Raw genomic sequence first — 21,360 nt, 5'->3', positions numbered from 1 at the left:
GTGATATATGAGGTAGCAGGTGCACGCGCGGAAATGCAGCCGAGTGCAGACCGTTCGTGACAGAAAGGAGCAGCCGAACACGGTCTTGTGCTGCCACCTACTGTTACGACATCGTCCCTGAACCTCCCTGCTGCAGGCTCGAAGGTTTTTACAGCGGGAGACTCGTTGTCTGTCGTTCTGTGCGCTATTACAAGCGCAGTAGTAGACGGCGGAGTGGGAGGCCGATGCCCGTCCCAGTTCCAGTTTAAACAGAGTGCTGCTGGGTCTTGTCGCCGTGAAGGAATCGGATGTGTAGTTCCTAACCGAACCTTGTCCAGCAGAATAGAAGAGAGCATCTATTATCCGGTCCGATCGCTGCCTGTACCAATAGCCCGTATTCAGCACAGTGCTTTCGATGCTGAACGGCTGTCCCACACCGATTGACAGGGAGGACGGCGATTGCTCCACATACGCGGAGAGAATCCCTAGAAGATAGAAAAAAAGAAACGATTCGACTCCAATCTTTTTTTCGATTGAACATCAAGTGCTGAGCTGGACTGAAGGACATTTCTGGCGATCTCGAAGACCCTGCTCACTTTTCCATTGACACGATTGGCCATCCTCGCGGCACGACCAGATTCCACTGGCGGTGAGAATCGACGGGCTGAATAGACACGCAACAGGCGAGACAGCTCCGACTCCGACTTACTCTGATTCAGACACAACGAGAGCCATTGAAACGGAGTGAAGAACTGCCGTTGAATACCCTGCAGGATATTCGCATAGTCGCGTTTGGTCCGCGTTCATTTCGGCTCAGAGCCCCACACAGCCTTGGAAAAATCGCTTGGTATCCCCTTTCAAGCTGAAGCAGACGCCATTTAAATGCTCTATCCGGCAGCGCATCACCGAAAAGCGCGTTAACGAGTTATCAGTGATCGGACGAGGAAATCTAACCGATACTGCACTACAGAGGGCATTCCGTGCCCCCGTAACCCCAGACCTGTGATTCTAACTTACGTGGAATCACCACCAGAATCAGCGAGAGGCAAAGTGACCCCCGCACCATCGTTTACAGGATGAGGGTAGTTCCGCTGTGTGGAACCAAATGAAGCTTGTTATCAGATGTCAGGGACGTCTCTGTGCGCGGCCTGATAAAGGTCTTTCCGTTGGCTGAGTGACAACACGTCACTTCCGTAGCGGTGTACCTCCTTTGAATTTGGTAAACTGACGGCAAGAGCCGAGCTGTAAACATGCAAAGCGGATGGGTTTGGATGTTTCGAAGCGGGTTGGCAAATATCACCATTATCTTTCCGTTCCCTATTAGGGAAACCCACCTACACCTTATCGTCTCACCTGTCCATCATGTCCTTCCGGTCGCCCCCCCCCCCCGGCCTCCCGCCACTTTTCCAATAACCCACCGCTCTCCAGTGTCAGCTGACTTACTTCCTCTCTTTATCTATTCCAGCTGTCTACTCCCAGCATCTCAAACAAAAGCCCTCACAACCCCATCCGCCCATCTTTCCCCCTCGCCTGATCTTTTCCATCACCTGCCAGCCTGTACTTGTTCAAAGCGTGTGTTCCACTGATTGTGCACCTTTTTCCGCTGGTCTGTCCCCGACATGGACGGTTTGTTAGTCATTTCCTTATATAAGGTGGTCCCACTGTCCCTCGACTCTCCCCACCATTCACAACGTTTACGTACGACCCTTATACACCGGGGTCCTTCTGATCCTCAACTGTCTCCAACATCCCAGCTTGTGCTGTGCTTCGGCGAATGAACAGAAGGGATAAAGAGCGGTAGATTTGATCCTGTGGACGGCACATGATGAGCGATGGCCAGTCGCACTCAAAGGTTACGAGCCTCTGGCGCTGGAGATATGCGGGGAGACCGCACATAAAAAAAGGAATGATGGAGTGGAGAGTTTAGTGCACGGATCATCTTCACCGATAACAATCCTTAATAAGGGAGAATATTAAATGGAATAGTTCCGCCCCTTCTCTCATCGATTGATCGCCAGGGCGCAGCGCATCACTGATAGACCCTCCTCCCAACCGCTGATTGACAGTCGTCGCATTTCCTGTTCAGCTGCCAGCAGCGACCCCGCTGACAGTGTGAGTTTTTGTACAGTTGCCCCGTCACTCTGAGCCGCCGTGATCACTCCAGCCGCAGAAATACACGGCCGACGAACTCGCCTCCAGTTTGTTAGACGTCAGGAAGAACTTGTCGGTCTGCGGTCTCTCCGCCGTAAAACCGCCGACCAATTCCTTTGGGTGCACGGAATTAGCTGTGCTCGAGTAAAACATGTACTCCGGACCCTTTCCCGGGTATTGTCGGTACCAGTACAACCAATTGCTGGCACTGGTGCTACCCTCGACTGTACAACGCAGCGTCACGTTGCGGCCGGCAGTTCCGGAGAAAGCCGGAGTCTGATGGATCGTCACCGAGGTCGCGTCTGGAAAAAAGAGACGGGATTGGCTGAACGGGGAGAAGGGAAGCGGAGACACGGATCAATGGGGAGCAGGGTACACAGTGTGCATTGAAGGACGCAAATAAAATGACTGAAGAAGGGGATATTTCGATAGAAGGGCGGAATTTAATAGCGGCGGCAGAGGGCAGATAGTTTGAACGCGGGGGCTCGTAAATAAATAAGGTACGAGTCATAGATTATGGGAGGGGAAAGAAAGTGGAAGAAACGTGAAAGGAAAAAAGAAGCAGAGAGAAAAAAAAATATTTGGAACTTTCACTCACAGCGGAAGGCGAGGATGAATTGCAGAAAGAGAATCATCTTCCTTGTCGGGTTGACTCTCTCAGTGATGAACGTGGCGCGTGCAGCAGAGACGAATTCATTCACTTCCATCCGGTCGGATACATATACCGGTGACGTAGGTGGACTTGAGGACGTAGGCATTGGCCACGCCCCTTCCATTCTCCAACCTTATTCGAGGGCTGCTGCCTCCGGTCAACCAGTTTGGCCACACAATACACTTTCTGTCGCTGTCCCCGTCCCTCACACTCACTTCTTTCCTCTCCACCTTTAGCTGACTGTGTATGATTTTCTTAATCGTTCCCAAGACTTCGTAATTTCGGAAATCGACAGAAACCGGTGAAAGGAGATGTACCCTCGTGCAGCTCTCTTTCGATGAGATCACTGGTGTGTCGTGATGTGGGCTTCGCGCTGTTATGTCTGAAACTGTGCCCTGTATGGATCAGCCTCCGGCAGGAAATCTCTCTCTCTCTCTCTCTCTCTCTCTCTCTCTCTCTCTCTCTCTCCCCCCCCCCCTCTATCTCTCTCTCAATCTCTGTCTCTCTCTCTGTCTCTCTGTCTCTCTCTCTCTCTCTCTGTCTCTATCTCTCTCTCCCTCCCTCTCTCTCTCTCCCCCACCTCTCTCTCTCTCTCTCAAACTCTGTCTCTCTCTCTGTCTCTCTCTCTCTCTCTCTGCCTCTCTCTCTCTCCCCCCCCCCCTCTCTCTCTCTCTCTCTCTCTCTCTCTCTCTCTCTCTCTCTCTCTCTCTCTCTCTCTCTCTGTCTCTATCTCTCTCTCCCTCCCTCTCTCTCTCTCCCCCACCTCTCTCTCTCTCTCTCAAACTCTGTCTCTCTCTCTGTCTCTCTCTCTCTCTCTGTCTCTCTCTCATCTCTCCCTCTCTCTCTCTCTCTCTCCCCCCCTCTCTCTCTCTCAATCTCTCTTTCTCTCTCTCTGTCTCTCTCTCTCTCTCTCTCTCTCTCTCTCTCTCTCTCTCTCTCTCTCTCTCTCTGTCTCTCTCTCTGTCTCTCTCTCTCTCTCTCTCTCTCTCTCTCTCTCTCTCTCTCTCTCTCTCTCTCTCTCTCTCTCTCTCTCTCTCTCTCTCTTTCCATATCCATATTTCTAGCTCTGAGCGCTTGTCGTGATCCATCCAAAGCGAAAGGGTCACTGTACACAGGCAATTCGTTCCCTCCTCATACCATTCGAGCAATGCAAGATAACTTTTAACCCAGCGCATTTAGGCCCCCTAGTGGTAGCGGCCTGTGCCTTCACATGTCGCTCACCCTCTCATTTCGCTCAATGGCAGAGAGGTGGAGAGAGCAGATCTGTGAGGAAGACGATAGATATTCTTCTCCAGTATCCAACCTCAAGGATATGTTTCCATGTACATCTTCCTGCTCTGACTGATGGTTAATATTCTCTGCGTTCTTTGCTCCTTCTCTGCGGTTTGACCGATATGTTTATTTTATTATCTTCTAGTTTTGGTGTTTGTTTCGTTCATGCTGACTGCGGGAGGATTCAAAGCGAACTCCATTAGTCGCTGGATACTCCCCACCATTCACGGGTTTTTACGGCCTACTCTTACAGAACGAGGTCCTCCAGTCCTCAGCAGTCGTGAACTTCCCGCGAACGAGTGAACAAAAGGGACGAAGAACGGGAGGTTTGATCTGGGGGACTGCACATGATGAGCGACTGTCGGACGTACTCAAAAGTTACCAACATCCCTTAATGAGGATCTGTAGGAAGACAATGAAGTGTTTGGGAAAAATAGTGCGCGGATAATCTTCACGCAGCTAAATACTTTAGGGTAAGACATAAATGCAAAAAGTCCCCCCCCCCTTCACTTACTGATTGGCGGCTAGGGCGAACATTATTCAATGGTAGACCGTCCTCCCACCATATGATTGACAGGACTCGTCTTTCCTGTTTCGCTGTTCTGGCAGTGAGAGTTTTATTTCAGCTGCCCCGTCACTCTGAGCCGCCGTGATCACTCCAGGCGCAGAAATAGACGGCCGACGAATTCGCCTCCAGTTTGTCGGACTTCAGCAAAAACTCGCTGTTTAGTGGTCTCTTCGCCGGAAATCACCGACCAATTCCTCTGGCAGCACGGTATTAGCTATCATCGAGTAAAACATGGTCTCTGGACCCTGACTCGGGTATTGCCGGTACCACTACAAGTTGTTACCCTCCACTATGCAATTCAGGGTCACCTTCTGGCCGGAAGTTCCGGAGAAAGCCGGCGTCTGGTGGATCACCACTGGAGAAGAGTATGGCAACAGGGGGAGGTGAGATTACTGGAAAGATGGTGAATTGCCGATGACGAAGACGAGGTGTACAGTAGAAAAAAAAATGAGGGAGGTTTAAAATTGGGGCTTGTGGCGAGGCTGTCGGAATGGAGAAGAGACGGAAGAGGGAAGACAGGGAGGGTGTGGAAAGTAGAAGAGGCAAGCACACAATTAGACTGCGAACGGTAATGGTGGAGAGGAAATGGGGCTAAGAGAAAGGAAGGGAGGGAGACAAACAGAATGAGTTTGCGAATTTCCCTCGCGTTGGTAGTAGAAACCGCGACATCAATGATGTGTATTTGTTCTCCCACTATTGGAAATGGCGATTCGTGCAGCAATTAACACGCTCACTTTGGTGGTGGTGGTGGGGGGGTGGGGGCGGGGTGCTGCAAACTGAGATTCGCGTCAATGGGGAAGGGGAAAAAGGAACGAGTCTCGAAGAAAGGACAGAGGAGGGCCGGAGTCGGGAAATTCCAAGAAGAGAGCAGAATTTAGAGGTAGCGGCACAGGGAAGACAGGGCGCGGAAGTAAGGGTTCGTAACTGTACAATAATGACTTCAAGACGACAACAGAAGGGAATTTGAAAGAATGACGGGGGTAAAGAAAAAAAGAAAACAATTTGGAACTTTCACTCAGCGGAAGGCGAGGATGAAGATCAGAAAGAGCAAAATTTTCCTCGGAGGGTTTATTCTCTCAGTGATCAAAGTAGTGCGCGAAGCAGAGACGAATCCATTCACTTCAATCCGGATTGTTGCATATATCAGTGTAGTAGGTGGATTGACGGAAATACCGATTGGCCCCGCCCCTTCCACGCACCAACCTGATTTGACGGATGTGCCGGTCCCACTCAACCATGTTGACCGGACAACACACTCTCTGATTTGCTGTTCCCGCCTTCCCTCTCTCTTTCGTCACCACAGCCCACCCCATGTTATCCTACTGCGTGCGACTTATTTAAACTTCCAAGTCAATGCAGTTCCGTAGATCTACACAACAAGTGCCAGATGACGGACCGCAGGTGACATTCCTTTCGCTGAACCTAAGATTCTCTGGCGACGAGGGCCACTTAATGAAGCTTACAAAATGCCCTGTCTCCCGCATTGAGTAGGATTCTGCATTAAATCTCTGTCTCTCTCCCGCTCCCTCCCTCTCTCCCTCCCTCTCTATCTCTCTCTCTCTCTTGATCTCACTCTCTCTCTTTCTCTCCCCACCCCTTTCTCATGCCTCCCTGCTCTCACCCCCGAAACTCACCAGGTTCGCTGAAAATTTACATTCACAAAAATAATTTGACCCTGTTCATTCGCGTCGTGTGATCGAACGTACATTTTACTGCGGTGCTTTCCGCCCCCTAGTGTTAGCGGCCTGTACCTCCACATGTCGCCCTCCGATCCAGCTCAATGACAGCGAGGGAGTGAGAGCAGATCTGTAGGGAAGACCATATTCTTCTCCACGATCAATCCTAAAGGATCTGTGTCCATGGACATCTTCATGCTCTTACCAGGTTCCGGGCTGAAATCATTGTTTTCTTACAAACTGCTACTCCGTGTTACTCCATTTTGCAGATATAACAAGCAGGAATCAAAATTAACTCTTTCTTTTCAAGGGTCGAATGTGAAGCTTTGGTCTCAGGTTGGGTTCAGTGACTTGAATCCCTCAGCAAGCACAGACATTAAGTGTGAAGATGCGATTCTGCCTATACCCTGGTCATCTGATCTCCATTCCGTCTATCCGGCATCCTCTCGCTGGTCGTCAGCAGACATCTCCCGATGAGGGGGCTCGTCCCGAAATGTGGGGATCATTCTCCTGCATCTCCCTTGATTATCTCCGATTTCATCTCTTCCAGTCCTGGGAAAGGGACGCAAAACAGCTCACAACGACCCTCGTTATCGCATCCCTTCCCCGTCTCTTAGCAATCCCCATTATCCAGCACTCTGCTATCTTCGCACACAGAGGCCCCTCCACCCTTCGACTCTCCCCACCGTGCACACTCGCACACCGAGGGTCCTCTGCTCGTTAAGATTACCCACACTGTGTGGGTCCTACTCTCTTACACCGAGGTCCCCCTGTCCCTGGACACACCCCACCGTACACGGTGTGTCCGACCCCCGTATACCGAGGACCCTCTGTCCCTCGACACTCCCCACCGTTCATGGTGTGTGTCCTACCCTCGTACACCGAGGTCCCCCTGTCCCTGGACACTCCCCACCGTTCACGGTGTGTGTCCGACCCCCGTACACCGAGGTCCCCCTCTCCCTGGACACTCTCCACCGTTCACGGTGTGTGTCCTACCCTCGTACACCGAGGTCCCCCTGTCCCTCGACACTCCCCACCGTTCACGGTGTGGGTCCTACCCTCGTACACCGAGGTCCCCCTCTCCCTGGACACTCTCCACCGTTCACGGTGTGTGTCCTACCCTCGTACACCGAGGTCCCCCTGTCCCTCGACACTCCCCACCGTTCACGGTGTGGGTCCTACCCTCGTACACCGAGGTCCCTCTATCCCTCGACACTCCCTACCGTTCACGGTGTGTCCGACCCTCGTACACCGAGGTCCCCCTGTCCCTCGACACTCCCCACCGTTCACGGTGTGTGTCCTACCCTCGTACACCGAGGTCCCCCTGTCCCTCGACACTCCCCACCGTTCACGGTGTGGGTCCTACCCTCGTACACCGAGGTCCCTCTATCCCTCGACATTCCCCACCGTTCACGGTGTGTGTCCTACCCTCGTACACCGAGGTCCCCCTGTCCCTCGACACTCCCCACCGTTCACGGTGTGTGTCCAACCCTCGTACACCGAGGTCCCCCTGTCCCTCGACACTCCCCACCGTTCACGGTGTGTGTCCGACCCCCGTACACCGAGGTCCCTCTGTCCCTCGACACTCCCCACCGTTCACGGTGTGTGTCCTACCCTCGTACACCGAGGTCCCCCTGTCCCTGGACACTCCCCACCGTTCACGGTGTGTGTCTTACCCTCCTACACCAAGGTCCCCCTGTCCCTGGACACTCCTCACCGTTCACTGTGTGTGTCCGACCCCCGTACACCGAGGTCCCCCTCTCCCTGGACACTCCCCACCGTTCACGGTGTGTGTCCTACCCTCGTACACCTAGGTCCCCCTGTCCCTCGACACTCCCCACCGTTCACGGTGTGTGTCCTACCCTCGTACACCGAGGTCCCTCTGTCCCTGGACACTCCCCACCGTTCACACTGTGTGTCCGACCCTCGTACACCGAGGTCATTCTGCCTCTGGACACTCCACACCGTTCACGGTGTGTGCCCTACCTTCGTACACCGAGGTCCCTCTGTCTCTGGACATTACCCACCATTTGCGGTGTGTTTGTACAACCTCGTCTTGTGCTCCTTCTGCTTCCGCATTTTATTATTTTAGATTCTCTTCCAGTTCTGATGCAAAGACTCGGGATTAAACATCGACTGCTTATTCCCCTCCATAGATACTGCCTGACGTGCTGAGTCCCCCCAGCGTTCCCTGTTTGCCGGACATAGGACACAGCCGCCGCCTCTCGCAGTCAGTGCTTATTCCCCTCCATAGATACTGCCTGACGTGCTGAGTCCCCCCAGCGTTTCCTGTTTGCCGGACATAGGACACAGCCGCCGCCTCTCGCAGTCAGTGCTGCTTTGTTGCCCCGCTTCGTTCTTCTCTCAACCATTCAGAACGAATGTTTAACGTTCGATGCAAATTAGGTGGACACCTACCTAACTCTCTCCACCCAGAGAAATTCTCTCTATCTTGCTCTTCCCCCTCTCTCTCTGAAGATTATTCTCTTCCTCTACATCTACACGAACACCTCCAGTCCCTAATAAGCTGAAGCTGGTTGTCGGGCGCATCGACTCTCTCCTTTTGTGTCTGCCTCAGTATGACTCTCACCCTCTCCCTGCCTACCGTCCTTAATCATCAGTTGTCACCTCTGAGCTGTGACGGTATTCTCTCTCCGTCCTTTTGTCTGAATACTTTTGTATGTACGCATCTATCTTTCTTTTCTCAAGCTACCTATCGTTCCATTTATCTAACTGCCAATCTGACGGTCTGTCTGTCTATCTATCTATCTGTCTCTTTCTTTCTATCTATCTATCTGTCTATCATTCTAGGTATTTTTCTGTTAGTCTGTTTATCAATCCATCTATCTATTTATCTACCCATGTCTAGACATTTCCTATTTATTTTCTGTTTAGTACATTGCTTACAGAACTACGTCCTCTTGTCAGGCAGCCTCCAAGAACCTTTGGGGAGTACAGGCGTTACGTCAGAGATATGCCTGCCTCCGGCGCCGCTGTCAAAGTGCCCATCAGATGGGCGAAGGGACCAATGGGTGCAGGGTAGGTGCAGGGAGACTGCAGATAGTCGGAATCTCAATCTAGGTGGCCTCACTGGGAAGATACGATCGACAGAGTCACGTGACGAGGACCCGTCTGTGAAGTTCTTTGCGGAGAAGAATTTCTCCCTTTTGAATGTTCAGGGAGGGACGAAATAACAACGCCTGCAGCATGTAATCTGACGAATAACAACACGATGGCATCTGAGTGTAAGCCTCTTCCTACGTGACAGTCAGCTCACCTGTTTTCTTGCTGACGACAAGCTCCTGTTGTGCGTGAAGCCATTGCAGTCCCGCACCCTTCCCCGAGATACCAAGCAACCGAGCGTGGGACGGCCAGATCACCAGGTTCTCCCTGTTCATCAGCACTGCGAACGTTTCAGGGTGGGGTTATTGCCAATCTACACCGAGGACCAGCTGTTCCTCAACACACCAAGTGTTCTTGCATTTTATGTTACGACAAAAAGACGTAGTGGGTTGAGAGCGCATGATTGGAGAATGGCGAATTCAGATGGAGGTACTTTCTATTTAGTCTGATCATCGGAGGGAAGCTTTCACCTAAAATAAAAACAGAACGAGTGCAAAAATATCTGTGCAGAATCGCTTCCGCCATTTTAATGCCTGACAAGAAAAATACATGACAAGCGCAGCTGCTATACCGTCGCCCTTTATTCACCTCAGTGGCAGCAACGCAGCGCCACCTGTCGGACAGACTCACACTCACGCTCAGACTGACATAAGCCGGTGAGGTTTTTGTTCAGCTCCTCCGTCTGACCCAGTCGCTGTGATCACGCCAGGCACAGAAGTACACGGCTGACGAATTCGCCTTCAATCCGACGGAACTCAGCCTGAAGACGTAGCTGCTCGGCCTCACTGCGGTAAAGCCGTACAGCAACCCCTTTGGTTCCACGATGCCGGCATATGTAGAGTAGAACAAGTTCTCGAGCCCCTGTCCCCGGTATTGTCTGTACCAGAGCATCGTATCAGCTGTGTTGCTACTCCCCTCGACAGTACAGTTCAGCGTCACAGCCCGGCCGGTAGGACTGGAGAAAGCTGGAATCTGGCGGATCGTCACCGGGTTCACATCTGAGGAAGAGAGTGGGAGTGAAAAGAGGTGAGTAAGCGGAAGTCGAGAACGGCGGTGTATAGAAGAGGGTGGGTTGAATTTGGGATATTTTCGCGCGGCGCCCCGTACGAAGAAAGATCACAGTGAGGATGGAAATGTGCGGAGAAAAGCGCATAATGAGACAGAAACGGCACAGGACGAAAGGACGTGAGGATTACCCGAGGAAAATGAGAGGAAAAAATATTAGCAAATTTCCCTCACAGTGGAAGGAGACGATCAGCTGGAGAAACAGCAACATCTTCCCTGGAGGTTTATTCCGTCCCAAGTGAAAGTGTTGTGTTCAGGAGCAATGAATCCGTTCACCTTGGTCCCGCTTGTGATGTAACTCAGTGACCTCAATGGTCATTGGTGAAACGGATGGCCACGCCCCGTGCTTCTTTTGGCCTATCTGAATCGAGACATGCGCGGTTATACTCTGCCGAATCATCAACTGTCTCTACTTGACTTACCACATCCCTTTCACAACGGTAGACAAGTGGTGATTGCCTGGGTGCATTCCCTTCTTCCGTATCGGTCTCTCTCTGTCTGTCTGTCTGTCTGTCTCTCTCTCTATCTCTCTCTCTCTCTCTCTCTCTCTCTCTCTCTCTCTCTCTCTCTCTGCGGTGTGCTACATGCTGCGCTAAAATAACGACACGGAGTCGGTACACTGCAGTTAAAGAAGATTTTATTCGAACTTCGCGGCCTCGCTTTAAAGCCTCCCTGATCCCGCCCTCTCCGGGCGCGGATGCTGTACGGGGCACGTATTCACAGTCCCGCGCAGTCGCCACGTATCTATCTATCTATCTATCTATCTATCTATCTATCTATCTATCTATCTATCTATCTATCTATCTATCTATCTATCTATCTATCTATCTATCTATCTATCTATCTATCTATCTATCTATCTATCTATCTATCTATCTATCTATCTATCTATCTATCTATCTATCTATCTATCTATCTATCTATCTATCTATCTATCTTTCTACCTCTCTCACTGAATTAGGCGGAATTATCCGTAATGCATTTGTGTGTGTCTACTGATTCTCTGACTCTGGACCCGCAGACTGAATGCGCGTGAAAGTCACAGGGAATTTCGTGGCGAGTCGACGCAGAAGTGGTTGTGTTAGGGCCACCACAGAACGTCGTTCGTCTCCTGCTAGGAACAGAAGCGAAAATCAGTAGCAGCTCAATATGCTGCTGCCTCGGGTTGGTCAATCTCTCCTCCAGACGGAATACTGAGAAAGGTGAGAAGGAGCAGCGAAGGTCTGCAGAGGAGATAATAAAGACAACACAACGTACACTCAGTGGCCTCATTATCAGCTCAGCTACGCACTGACCACACAGATAACCCGGTCTCTTTGTGGACAACCCGCTCTGACATCCATGACGCCGTCAATCATTGTGTCGCTTTCAAACTTACAAACCCATCTGTCCATGTTTACATTCGTTACTCAGATGATGTGGCCACTTTATTAGCCGGCACTTCACCCACTCGTTAATGCAAATGACTCATCAACCAATCGTGTTGCAGCAAGTCAATGCATAAGAGCATGCAGAAATGGTCAAAAGGTTCCATTTCTGTTCAGTCCAAACATCAGAATAGGGAAGAAATGTGATCTAATTTACTTTGAACGTAGAATGACTATTGGTGTCAATCCGGGAGAGGTTCCGTATCTCAGAAACTGCTGAATTCCTGGGATGTTCACACACAACCGTCTCTTGTGTTTACAGAGAATGGCGCGAAACACTGTTGTGGTAATTGTGTGGGTGAAAGCGTCCTGTCAATGGCCGAGGTTGGCGGAGAACTGCCAGACACTTTCAAGCTGAGAGGACGGCGGCAGTAATTCCAGTTCCCACGTGTTACAACTGTGGTGTGCAGAGGAGCATCTCTGAATACACAATATGTTGAACCTTGGAGCGGATGGGCTGCAATAGCAGAGGACCACGAACATACAGTGAGTGGCCATTTTATTAGGTACAGAAGGTCACCCAGTGGATGTTCTCCCCATTAATTACATAACTATACAAGACATAGATGTATGTGCGAGATATATGCATTGGTACAGATGCCTCCATAGAGCAAACTTTTACAGATGCATCGGCATAACTATCGCGCGTTGCTGTGTGCCGTTCGAGTCGGACAATGTTCAGCGATATTCAGTGTACTGCTGCCCTCACGTGGCGGGAAGCCGGTTCTGCGCATTTTGCTCAATAGGTGGAAGGATTTTCTGTGGCCGGAGACTCACGCCCTACCGCTCTTGATAGCGCGTGGAAAATTGTAACTATGGACGATTCCGGCCAAGACCCTTCATCAGGACTGGGTGTGAAAAGTGGAGCGGGGTGGAGGGTGCGGGAAACTTCCTGAAATAATAGTTGCGGGATGGTTAAAAGGGGCTGGAGTGGGAAGAATATGCTATATGATAGGAGAGGAGACGGAAAACAGGGGTAGTGGAAGGAGGAGAGTTTCAAGGGAGAAGCAATAATCAGGCGAGCAAAAGGAAAAGGTAACAGTAATATACACCATCAAGTTGGAGGGTACTCAGATGGAATATAAGAAGTTGTTCCTCTACCTTGACTGTAGCATCGTCTTGACGCCAGGGGTCGCCAAGAACCCACACGTCAGAAGGTGAATGGGAATCAGAATTATTAAGTCTGTCCCTATACAGTTATGCCGTGTAAAGCTTGTTCGCAGAAAACAGTTCATTACATTTTGCATTGATAACGAGAAAGGTAATTTAATAAATTCGTTTACACTTTCTGTATCTCTGGACTTACTGTGAAAGTCTGGTCTTGCATACTGATCACAGTGCATTGGAGTAGAATAAGTTTCATCAAAAATGATTAAATTCGACAGAGAAAACCGCAGTGAGAGTGAACAGGACTATGGAGATTGTGAAAACCGCAGTGAGGGTGAACAGGACTAGGGAGAGGTAGATTGTGATGTCGAGAAACCACATTATTGTCCCGTCCTCGAGCATAAGAGTAGGGTAACGAAGGCAGAGAAGCTGCTGGATTGGTGACTGGAGCCTTTATTATCATCGGGTCCATTATTGAGGTAACGAGATGTGCGGAATGAGGGGAGGTTTGAGCGATGTGCTGAGCTCTGGGCAGGGCCCTCTCGAGTTTCCTGCCGTCAATTGCAGAGCAGATGGTACAACAGGCCGTTATTCATTAAACACCCCTTTGCTTGTCGATGTGATATCGGAGGTAGCAGGTGCAAGCGCGGAAAGGCAGCCGAGTGCAGACCGTTCGTGACAGAAAGGAGCAGTCGAACACGGTCTTGTGCTGCCACCTACTGGTACAACATCTCTTCTGAACCTCCCTGCTGCAGGCTGGAAGGCTTTTGCAGGGGGAGACTCGTTATCTGAAGTTCTGTGCGCTATTACAAGCGCAGTAGTAGACGGCGGAGTGGGAGGCCGATGCCCGTCCCAGTTCCAGTTTAAACAGAGTGCTACTGGGTCTTGTCGCCGTCAAGGAATCGGATGTGTAGTTCGTAACAGAACCTTGTCCAGCAGAATAGAAGAGACAATCTATTATCTGGTCCGATCGCTGTCTGTACCAATACAGATCTTGATAGCCCATATTCAGCACAGTGCATTCGATGCTGAACGGCTGTCCCACACCGAGTGACAGGGAGGACGGCGATTGCTCCACGTACGCGGAGAGAATCCCTAGAAGAGGAAAAAAAGAAGAAACGATTCGATTCCAATTTTTTTTTTCGATTGAACATCAAGCGCTGAGCTGGACTGAAGGATATTTCTGGCGATCTCGAAGACCCTGCTCACTTTTCCATTGACACGATTGGCCATCCTCGTGGCACGACCAGATTCCACTGGCGGTGAGAATCGACGGGTTGAATAGACACGCAACAGGCGAGACAGCTCCGACTCCGACTCACTCTGATTCAGACACAACGAGAGCCATTGAAACGGAGTGAAGAACTGCCGTTGAATCCCCTGCAGAATATACGCACAGTCGCGTTTGGTCCGCGTTCAATTCGTCGCAGGGTCCCACATACCCTCGGAAAGATCGCTTGATATCCCCTTCAAAGCTGAAGCAGACGCCGTTTAAATGCTCTATTCGGCAGCCCATCACCGAAAAGCGCGTTAACGGGTTACAGTGATCAGACGAGGAAATCTAACCGATACTGCAATACAAAGGGCGTTCCGTGCCCCCGTAACCCCAGAACTGTGATTTTAACTTACGCGGGATCGCTACCAGAATCAGCGGGAGGCAAATTGACCCCCGCACCATCGTTTACAGGATGAGGGTAGTTCCGCTGTGTGGAACCGAATGAAGCTCGGTATCTGATGTCAGTGACGTCTCTCTGCGCGGCCTGATAAAGGTCTTCCCGCTGGCTGAGTGACAACACGTCACTTCCGTAGCGGTGTACCTCCTTTGAATGGCTTCCGCTGTTGAGAAGCTGACGGCAAGAGCCGAGGTGTAAACATGCAAAGCGGACGCGTTTAGATGATTCGGAGCGCGGTGGCAAATATCGCAAGGAAAACGTTTAAAATAAATTGGCACCTAGGTTCTCGGGACCCCAACACGCACCGCAATTATTATCCAATTTATTTATTTATTGTTTCTTGAACGTGGCATCGCTTCCATGCCGGGAAGTACCCGCCTTCTCCGTCGCCTTACAGCATAGCGGAATCCAACTGCCATCATGTTATCCACAGATTTGAGGTGGTCCAGGCTCCCTCGCTTCCGTAGGATTCATTCGCCATCTACTTTAATCCTGCTTCCCGTGGATACGTGCCTTCCAGCTTCGAATATTCCAAAGGAATTTGCATTCCAGACCTGGAATACCTCATAATTTAGGTCTCAGGCCATCTTTTCGGAGGCGCTGTTCGTTCCACCTCAGGCTCATGCCAAACGGGCTCTGGACGAAATGTGCGATTTAATCAACAGATATGAAACAGCCCGTCCCGATGCCTTCCCCGGCATGTTGGGGGACTTCGACCAGACCGGCCTGATAATGTCGCTAATAATTATTACCACCAGATCACCCGCAGTGCCAGAGGAAATCACACTGTGGACCACTGTTACACTGAGATCTAGGGATTTGTCCACCACTCCTTGCTCTTTCCGTTCCCTTTTCGTGATACCAACCTACCTCTTACGGTCTCACCTGTCCATCATGTCCTTCCGGTTCCGCCCCTCCTGAACCTATTCCCATGAGTCACCGCTTTCCAATGTCAGCTGACTTCTACTTCCTCTCTTTATCTAATCAAACTGTCTCCTCCCAGCATCTCATACAGAAGCCCTCACAACCCCATCCGCCCAGCTTTCCCCTTCGCCTGATTTTTCTACCACCTTCAAACCTGTACTTCAATGAGTGTGTTCTACCCATTGTGCACCGTTTGTCTCTGGGCTTTCCCCTCCATGGACGGTTTGTTAGTCATTCCCTTGTTGAAGGTGGTCCCACTGTCCCTCGACACTCCCCACAATTCACAACGTTTACGTCTGACCATTATAGACCGGGGTCCCTCTGTTCTGCAACAGTCCTCAACGTCCCAGCTTGTGCTGTGCTGCGACGAGTGAATAAAGAGGATAAAGAACGGTAGATTTGATCTTCCGGACGGGACATGATGAGCTATGTCCAGTCGCACTCAAAGGTTACGAGCCTCTGGCGCTGCAGATATGTGGGGAAACCGCACATTAAAAAGGAAGGATGGAGTGGAGAGATCAGTGCGCGGATTATCGTCACCCATATGAATGCTTAATAAGGGGAGACATTAAATGCAATAGTTCCACCCCTTCTCTCACCTATTGGTCACCAGTGCGCAACGCCTCACTGATAGTCTCGCCTCCCAACCGCTGATTGACAGACTTCGCATTTCCTGTTCAGCTGACAGCAACGATGCTGCTGACAGTGAGAGTTTTTGTACAGCTGCCCCGTCACTCTGAGCCGCCGTGAATACTCCAGGCGCAGAAATACACGGCCGACGAATCCGCCTCCAGTTTGTCGGACTTCAGGAAGAACTCGGTAGTCTGCGGTCTTTCCGCCGTAAAACCGTCGACCAGTCCCTCTGGACGGACATTCCTTTCTGTCGCTGAGTAAAACATGTTCTCCGGCCCCTTTCCCGGGTATTGCCGGTACCAGTACAACTGATTACCAGCACTGGTACTACCCTCGATTCTGCAATTCAGGGTCACCTTCTGGTCGGGAGTTCCGGAGAAAGCCGGAATCTGGTGGATCGTCACCGAGGTCGCGTCTGGAAATGAGAGACGGGGGACGGAACGGGATGAATGAACATGGAGAGGCTGGTCAATGTGAAAGGAGAGAAAGGGGGTGCATTGAGGTAAACAAAGAGGGGGATGGAAGTCGGGAAAGGTCGAGATGAGATCGGAATTTAGAGGCTGCCACAGAGGGCAGATCGTGTGCGGACACGACGGCTCGAACTAAATAAATAATGAGTACAAGACGACAGATCACGGGAATGTGAAAGGTATACGGAAGCAGAGAAATTAAAAAAAATATTTACAGCTTTCACTCACAGTGGAAGGCGAGAATAAAGAGCAGAAACAGACACATCCTTCTTGGAGGGTTTATTCTCTCAGTCTCGACAGTGCGTGCGGCCGCGAAATAATCCATTCAATTCATCCCCGGATATTTCTTATATCAGTGACGTATGTTGATTTGCGGAAGTGTCGATTGGCCACGCCCCTTTCCTGCTCCAACATGATTCGAGAGCTGTACCGCTTCCTCTGTAGCTAGTTGACCACAGAACACTCTCCCTCTCTGACGCTCTCCTCGTCCCTCCCAATCTCTTTCTTCCTCTCCCCCGGTTTTCTCACTGTCTGCGATATATTGAAGCTCACAAGGCTTGGTAATTTCGGAAATCTGCACAACAGGTGCAAGGAGAGGGGCCACAGTTCACCTCCCTTTCGCTGAAGCCAAGAGCCGCACCATGAGCACCATAGGATGAACCTAACATTGTGCTAATCACAGAGCAGTCTTTGGCATCCAGTCTCTTTCTTTCTCTCTCTGACCGAACCTCGAACTCTGACTCTAGTTGTCACGTAGCATAAGAGAACAAAAAACAGCTAAGAGAAAGGACATCTCCCTTTTCATACTCTTCGAAACATCTAGCAGAAATTTTAGCACAGTTCTTGTCTGCCCCCTGGTGGTAGCTGCCTGTACCTTCAACCTAGCTTGATTGCCTGCAGAGAGCGGGAGAGAGAGAGAGAGAGAGAGACAGAGAGAGAGTGAGAGATCAGTCAGGAAGATGATACTTTTCTGCGGTATCTAACCTCAAGGATATGTGTCCATTTAAATCATCATGCTCTGACCAGGTTCCAGCCTGAAATCGTTTTGTTCTTATAAACTTCTGTTCTGTACTGCACTGTTCTACGGATCCACTAAGCATGAATCAAATTTAACTCTTTCTTTACAGGAATTGAATGTGAGTATTTGGGCGCACGCTGGGTTTAGTGACTTGAGTCCGAAAGCAAGCGAAGACAAGAAGTGATAAAATATATCTACACGTAACGTTGGAAACATTTTCGGTCAACTGCTTTGAAACAATTTCAGCTCATCCGTTTTAAGATACGTGGCCGAAAAAGAGGTTTCAATGCTCCAACTGAGGCCTCATCGGTGCATCAAAAATTCACAATGATACATCGTTGTTTTTACATTTTAGTTCAGTGACTTGAATCCTTAGTGACAAGGCAGGAAGTGCGAAGGTGCGACCTCGGCTAGACACCCGTCACCTGATCTGTCACGCCGACACTCGGGCGTCCACTTGCTGATTGGCAGCAGACATCTCCTGATGGTGTGTCTTTGCGCGAAACGCCGGAATCATTCTCGTGTGCCTCCTTGAAACTCTCTCCAAATTTAGTTCATCCGTTCTTCGATAAGCGGCCCAAACACCGCTGCTTTCCATCTTCCTGCATCTGACGATTCTCTTCTGTTTCAAATCCCAACGATCCGCCCCAAGTCCTGTGAAATAACTAAGCGAATAAATAAACAGGTAGATACATAGATGTATAGATAGATTGACAGAAAGATCGATAGTTAGGTTGGTTGATGGATAGATACATAGATGAATATAGATAGATAGATAGATAGATAGATAGATAGATAGATAGATAGATAGATAGATGGATAGATAGATAGATAGATAGATAGATAGATAGATAGATAGATAGATAGATAGATAGATAGATAGATAGATAGATAGATAGATAGATAGATAGATAGATAGATAGATAGATAGATAGAAAGAAAGATAGATAGATAGATAGATAGATAGATAGATAGATAGATAGATAGATAGATAGATAGATAGATATATGTATCGATAGATAGAAAGCTATTCGCACACCCTCCCAAATCCGCTGGTACACAATTATATGCCGGAAACCCCAAATCAGGTCGCAATCCCAAATCCGCCTACACACCTAGTTCAGCTGACAACCCTAACTCAGCCGACACCCACCAAGCTCCATGCACCACCAGATCATCTCCAAATCCGGTGCGTGCCCTCCCCTCGTTATCCCATCCCTCCAGATCTCCTAACAACCACCATTTTCCGGCCCCCTCTTATCTTCGCACAACGAGGTCCCGCTTTCCTTCGACGATCCTCACAGTTCACGATGTGTGTCCTCGCGTCGTACACCGAATTTCCTCTGTCCCTCGACAATCCCCACTATTTGCAGGTTGCGTTCTACCCAGTACAAAGACTGCCCTCTGTTGCTCACCATTAACCAGCATTCACGGGGTGTTTATTAAATTCTTATGCCAGGAGACAAACAAAATTATAATTTCTATAATGAGTGCCATACATTGAACCTTATGAAGCATATTGTGTCCTGCATAGAGCAGTCTCTGGCATTCAAACTTTCTTCTCTTCTACCTGCCTGAGCTTCCATCTCTGGCTCTTGGCACTAGCCGAAGAGAAAATTCACTTTTACGGAAGTAATGTGACCCTTTAAATACCCGAGAAATATCTAGCATAAATTTTTGTACAGTGTTTGTCCACCCCCTAGTGGTAGTAGCCTGTGCTTTCACACCTAGCTCGATTACATTGATGTAGACTTCTTATTCACGGTGCGTGTCCGAACATTGTTATCCAATCCCTCCCAGTTTCTGAACCATCCCTGTTAACCGGCACACTCCGATCTTCGTGCACCGAGGCCTCTATGTACCTGGACAATCCCGACCATTTACGGTGTGTGTCCTACCCTTGTTATCTAATCCCGCCCAGTTTCTGAACAATCCCTATTAACCGGCACTCTCCTATCTTTCTGCACCGAGGTCCCTCTATCCCTCGACATTCCCCACCACTTCCGGTGTGTTTGCCAAACCCTTACGTCATTTGCTTCATCAGTTCCTGAACCGTCCAGAACTCCCCGTATTCTGTGCATTCACCAATAGACAAAGAAAATAATGAGCTTGAAATTGATCTTGGGTACTGAACATTTTTGGCGCACTGAAAGGTTCCGATCCTCCCAGACCGAAGATGCGTGGGAAGACCGCACGTGACAAGGAAGACTGGAGTGGAACGCTGAGTGTGCGGATTGTCTTCTCCCGACTGAATGCTTCAGAAGAGGAGGAAATTTAAAGCTACTGTGCAACAACATCGTTCCTTATTTCACTGATGGGACGCTTCGGCGCACACTACGTAGACCCACCTCCCACAATATGATTGACAGGCATCGTGTTTCCTGTTTTGCTGACAGCAGCGAGCCTCCTGACAGCGAGGTTTTTGTACAGCTGCCCCGTCACTCTGAGCCGCCGTGATCACTCCAGGCGCAGAAATACACGGCCGACGAATTCGCTTCGAGCTTGTCGGACTTCAGGAAGAACTCGTTGCTCTGCGATCTCTCCGCCGTAAAACCGTCGACCAATCCCTCTGGCCGGACATTCCTCTCTGTCGCTGAGTAAAACATGTTCTCCGGACCCTTTCCCGGGTATTGTCGGTACCAGTACAACACGTTACCAGCACTGCTACTACCGTCGACTGTGCGCCGCAGCGCCACCTTTTGGCCGGGAAGGGCGGAGAAATCCGGAGTCTGGTGGATCGTCACCGAGGTCGCGTCTAGAAAAAGAGACGGGGGTGGCGTAGGTGGTGAATGAACACGGACACCATGGTTAATAGGGAAAGGGAGAAAGAGGGTACGTTGAGGGAAGGAAAGAGAAGACCTGAAATAGGGATAGCTCCAGAGGTGGACGGAATTTAGAGGCGGTGGCTGAGGGAGATAGTGTGAGGAGGCGATGATTCGTAACTAAATAAATAAAGATTGCGAGACTAGCGGAAGGTAACGCAAGTGAGGGGGAATCTGAAAGGAACAGAGACGCAAAGAAATAAAAAAAATATTTTTTGTCAAATTCACTCACAGTGGAAGGCAAGGATGAACCGCAGAAACAGGAACATCTTCCCTGCCGGTTTTATTCTCTGAATGATGGAAGAACTGCGTGCAGCAGAGATGAATCCATTCACTTTTACCCCGTTTGTTACGTATCCCAGTGACGTAGATGTTTTTGCGGAAGCAGCGATCAGTCACGCCTCTTCCTTGAACCTGCCCCGACTCGAGATACAAGCCTCCCTCTGGCGCAGCAGATAAACTGTCCGTCTCTCCCTCGACACACCCACCATCACAGTGACTCCTGACCCTGTCATTTAATCACATCATTCACTGTGCATTCCCTATGCCTGTATACCGAAGACCCGCTGTTTGTCGTCGTTCCGCACCATTCTCGGTGCGTGTCCTGCCCTTCTAACCCGAAACCCCACTGTTGCTGATCATTTCACGCCGTTCACGTACGCGGCCAGAACCCCTGTAAGATGGAAAACCTATCAGACTCTTACTCTCAATAATCAAGCAGGTATTCTGAGAAGGCAGAAAGACAGAACTCGAGTACATAAAAGTTACCGACCACATTCGGAAAACCACCGAGGTCACAT

At 50.0% G+C, this 21,360-nt stretch overlaps 1 gene segment (V, D, J or C); it reads right to left on the bottom strand.

Annotated features, from left to right (window-relative positions):
• Nucleotides 1–2,115: 2,115 nt before the first annotated feature.
• On the bottom strand, nucleotides 2,116–9,696 carry LOC132386565 (T cell receptor beta variable 30-like). The segment is given in 2 exon segments: nucleotides 2,116–2,432; nucleotides 9,576–9,696. Coding segments are annotated over 2 exon segments (438 nt in total).
• Between the last annotated feature and the right edge of the window lie 11,664 nt (nucleotides 9,697–21,360).

Source organism: Hypanus sabinus, unplaced genomic scaffold (assembly GCF_030144855.1).
Source record: "Hypanus sabinus isolate sHypSab1 unplaced genomic scaffold, sHypSab1.hap1 scaffold_1212, whole genome shotgun sequence".
Taxonomy (NCBI): domain Eukaryota; kingdom Metazoa; phylum Chordata; class Chondrichthyes; order Myliobatiformes; family Dasyatidae; genus Hypanus; species Hypanus sabinus.
Note: the sequence above shows the minus strand (reverse complement) of the source record. Positions and strands in the feature narration are given on the sequence as shown.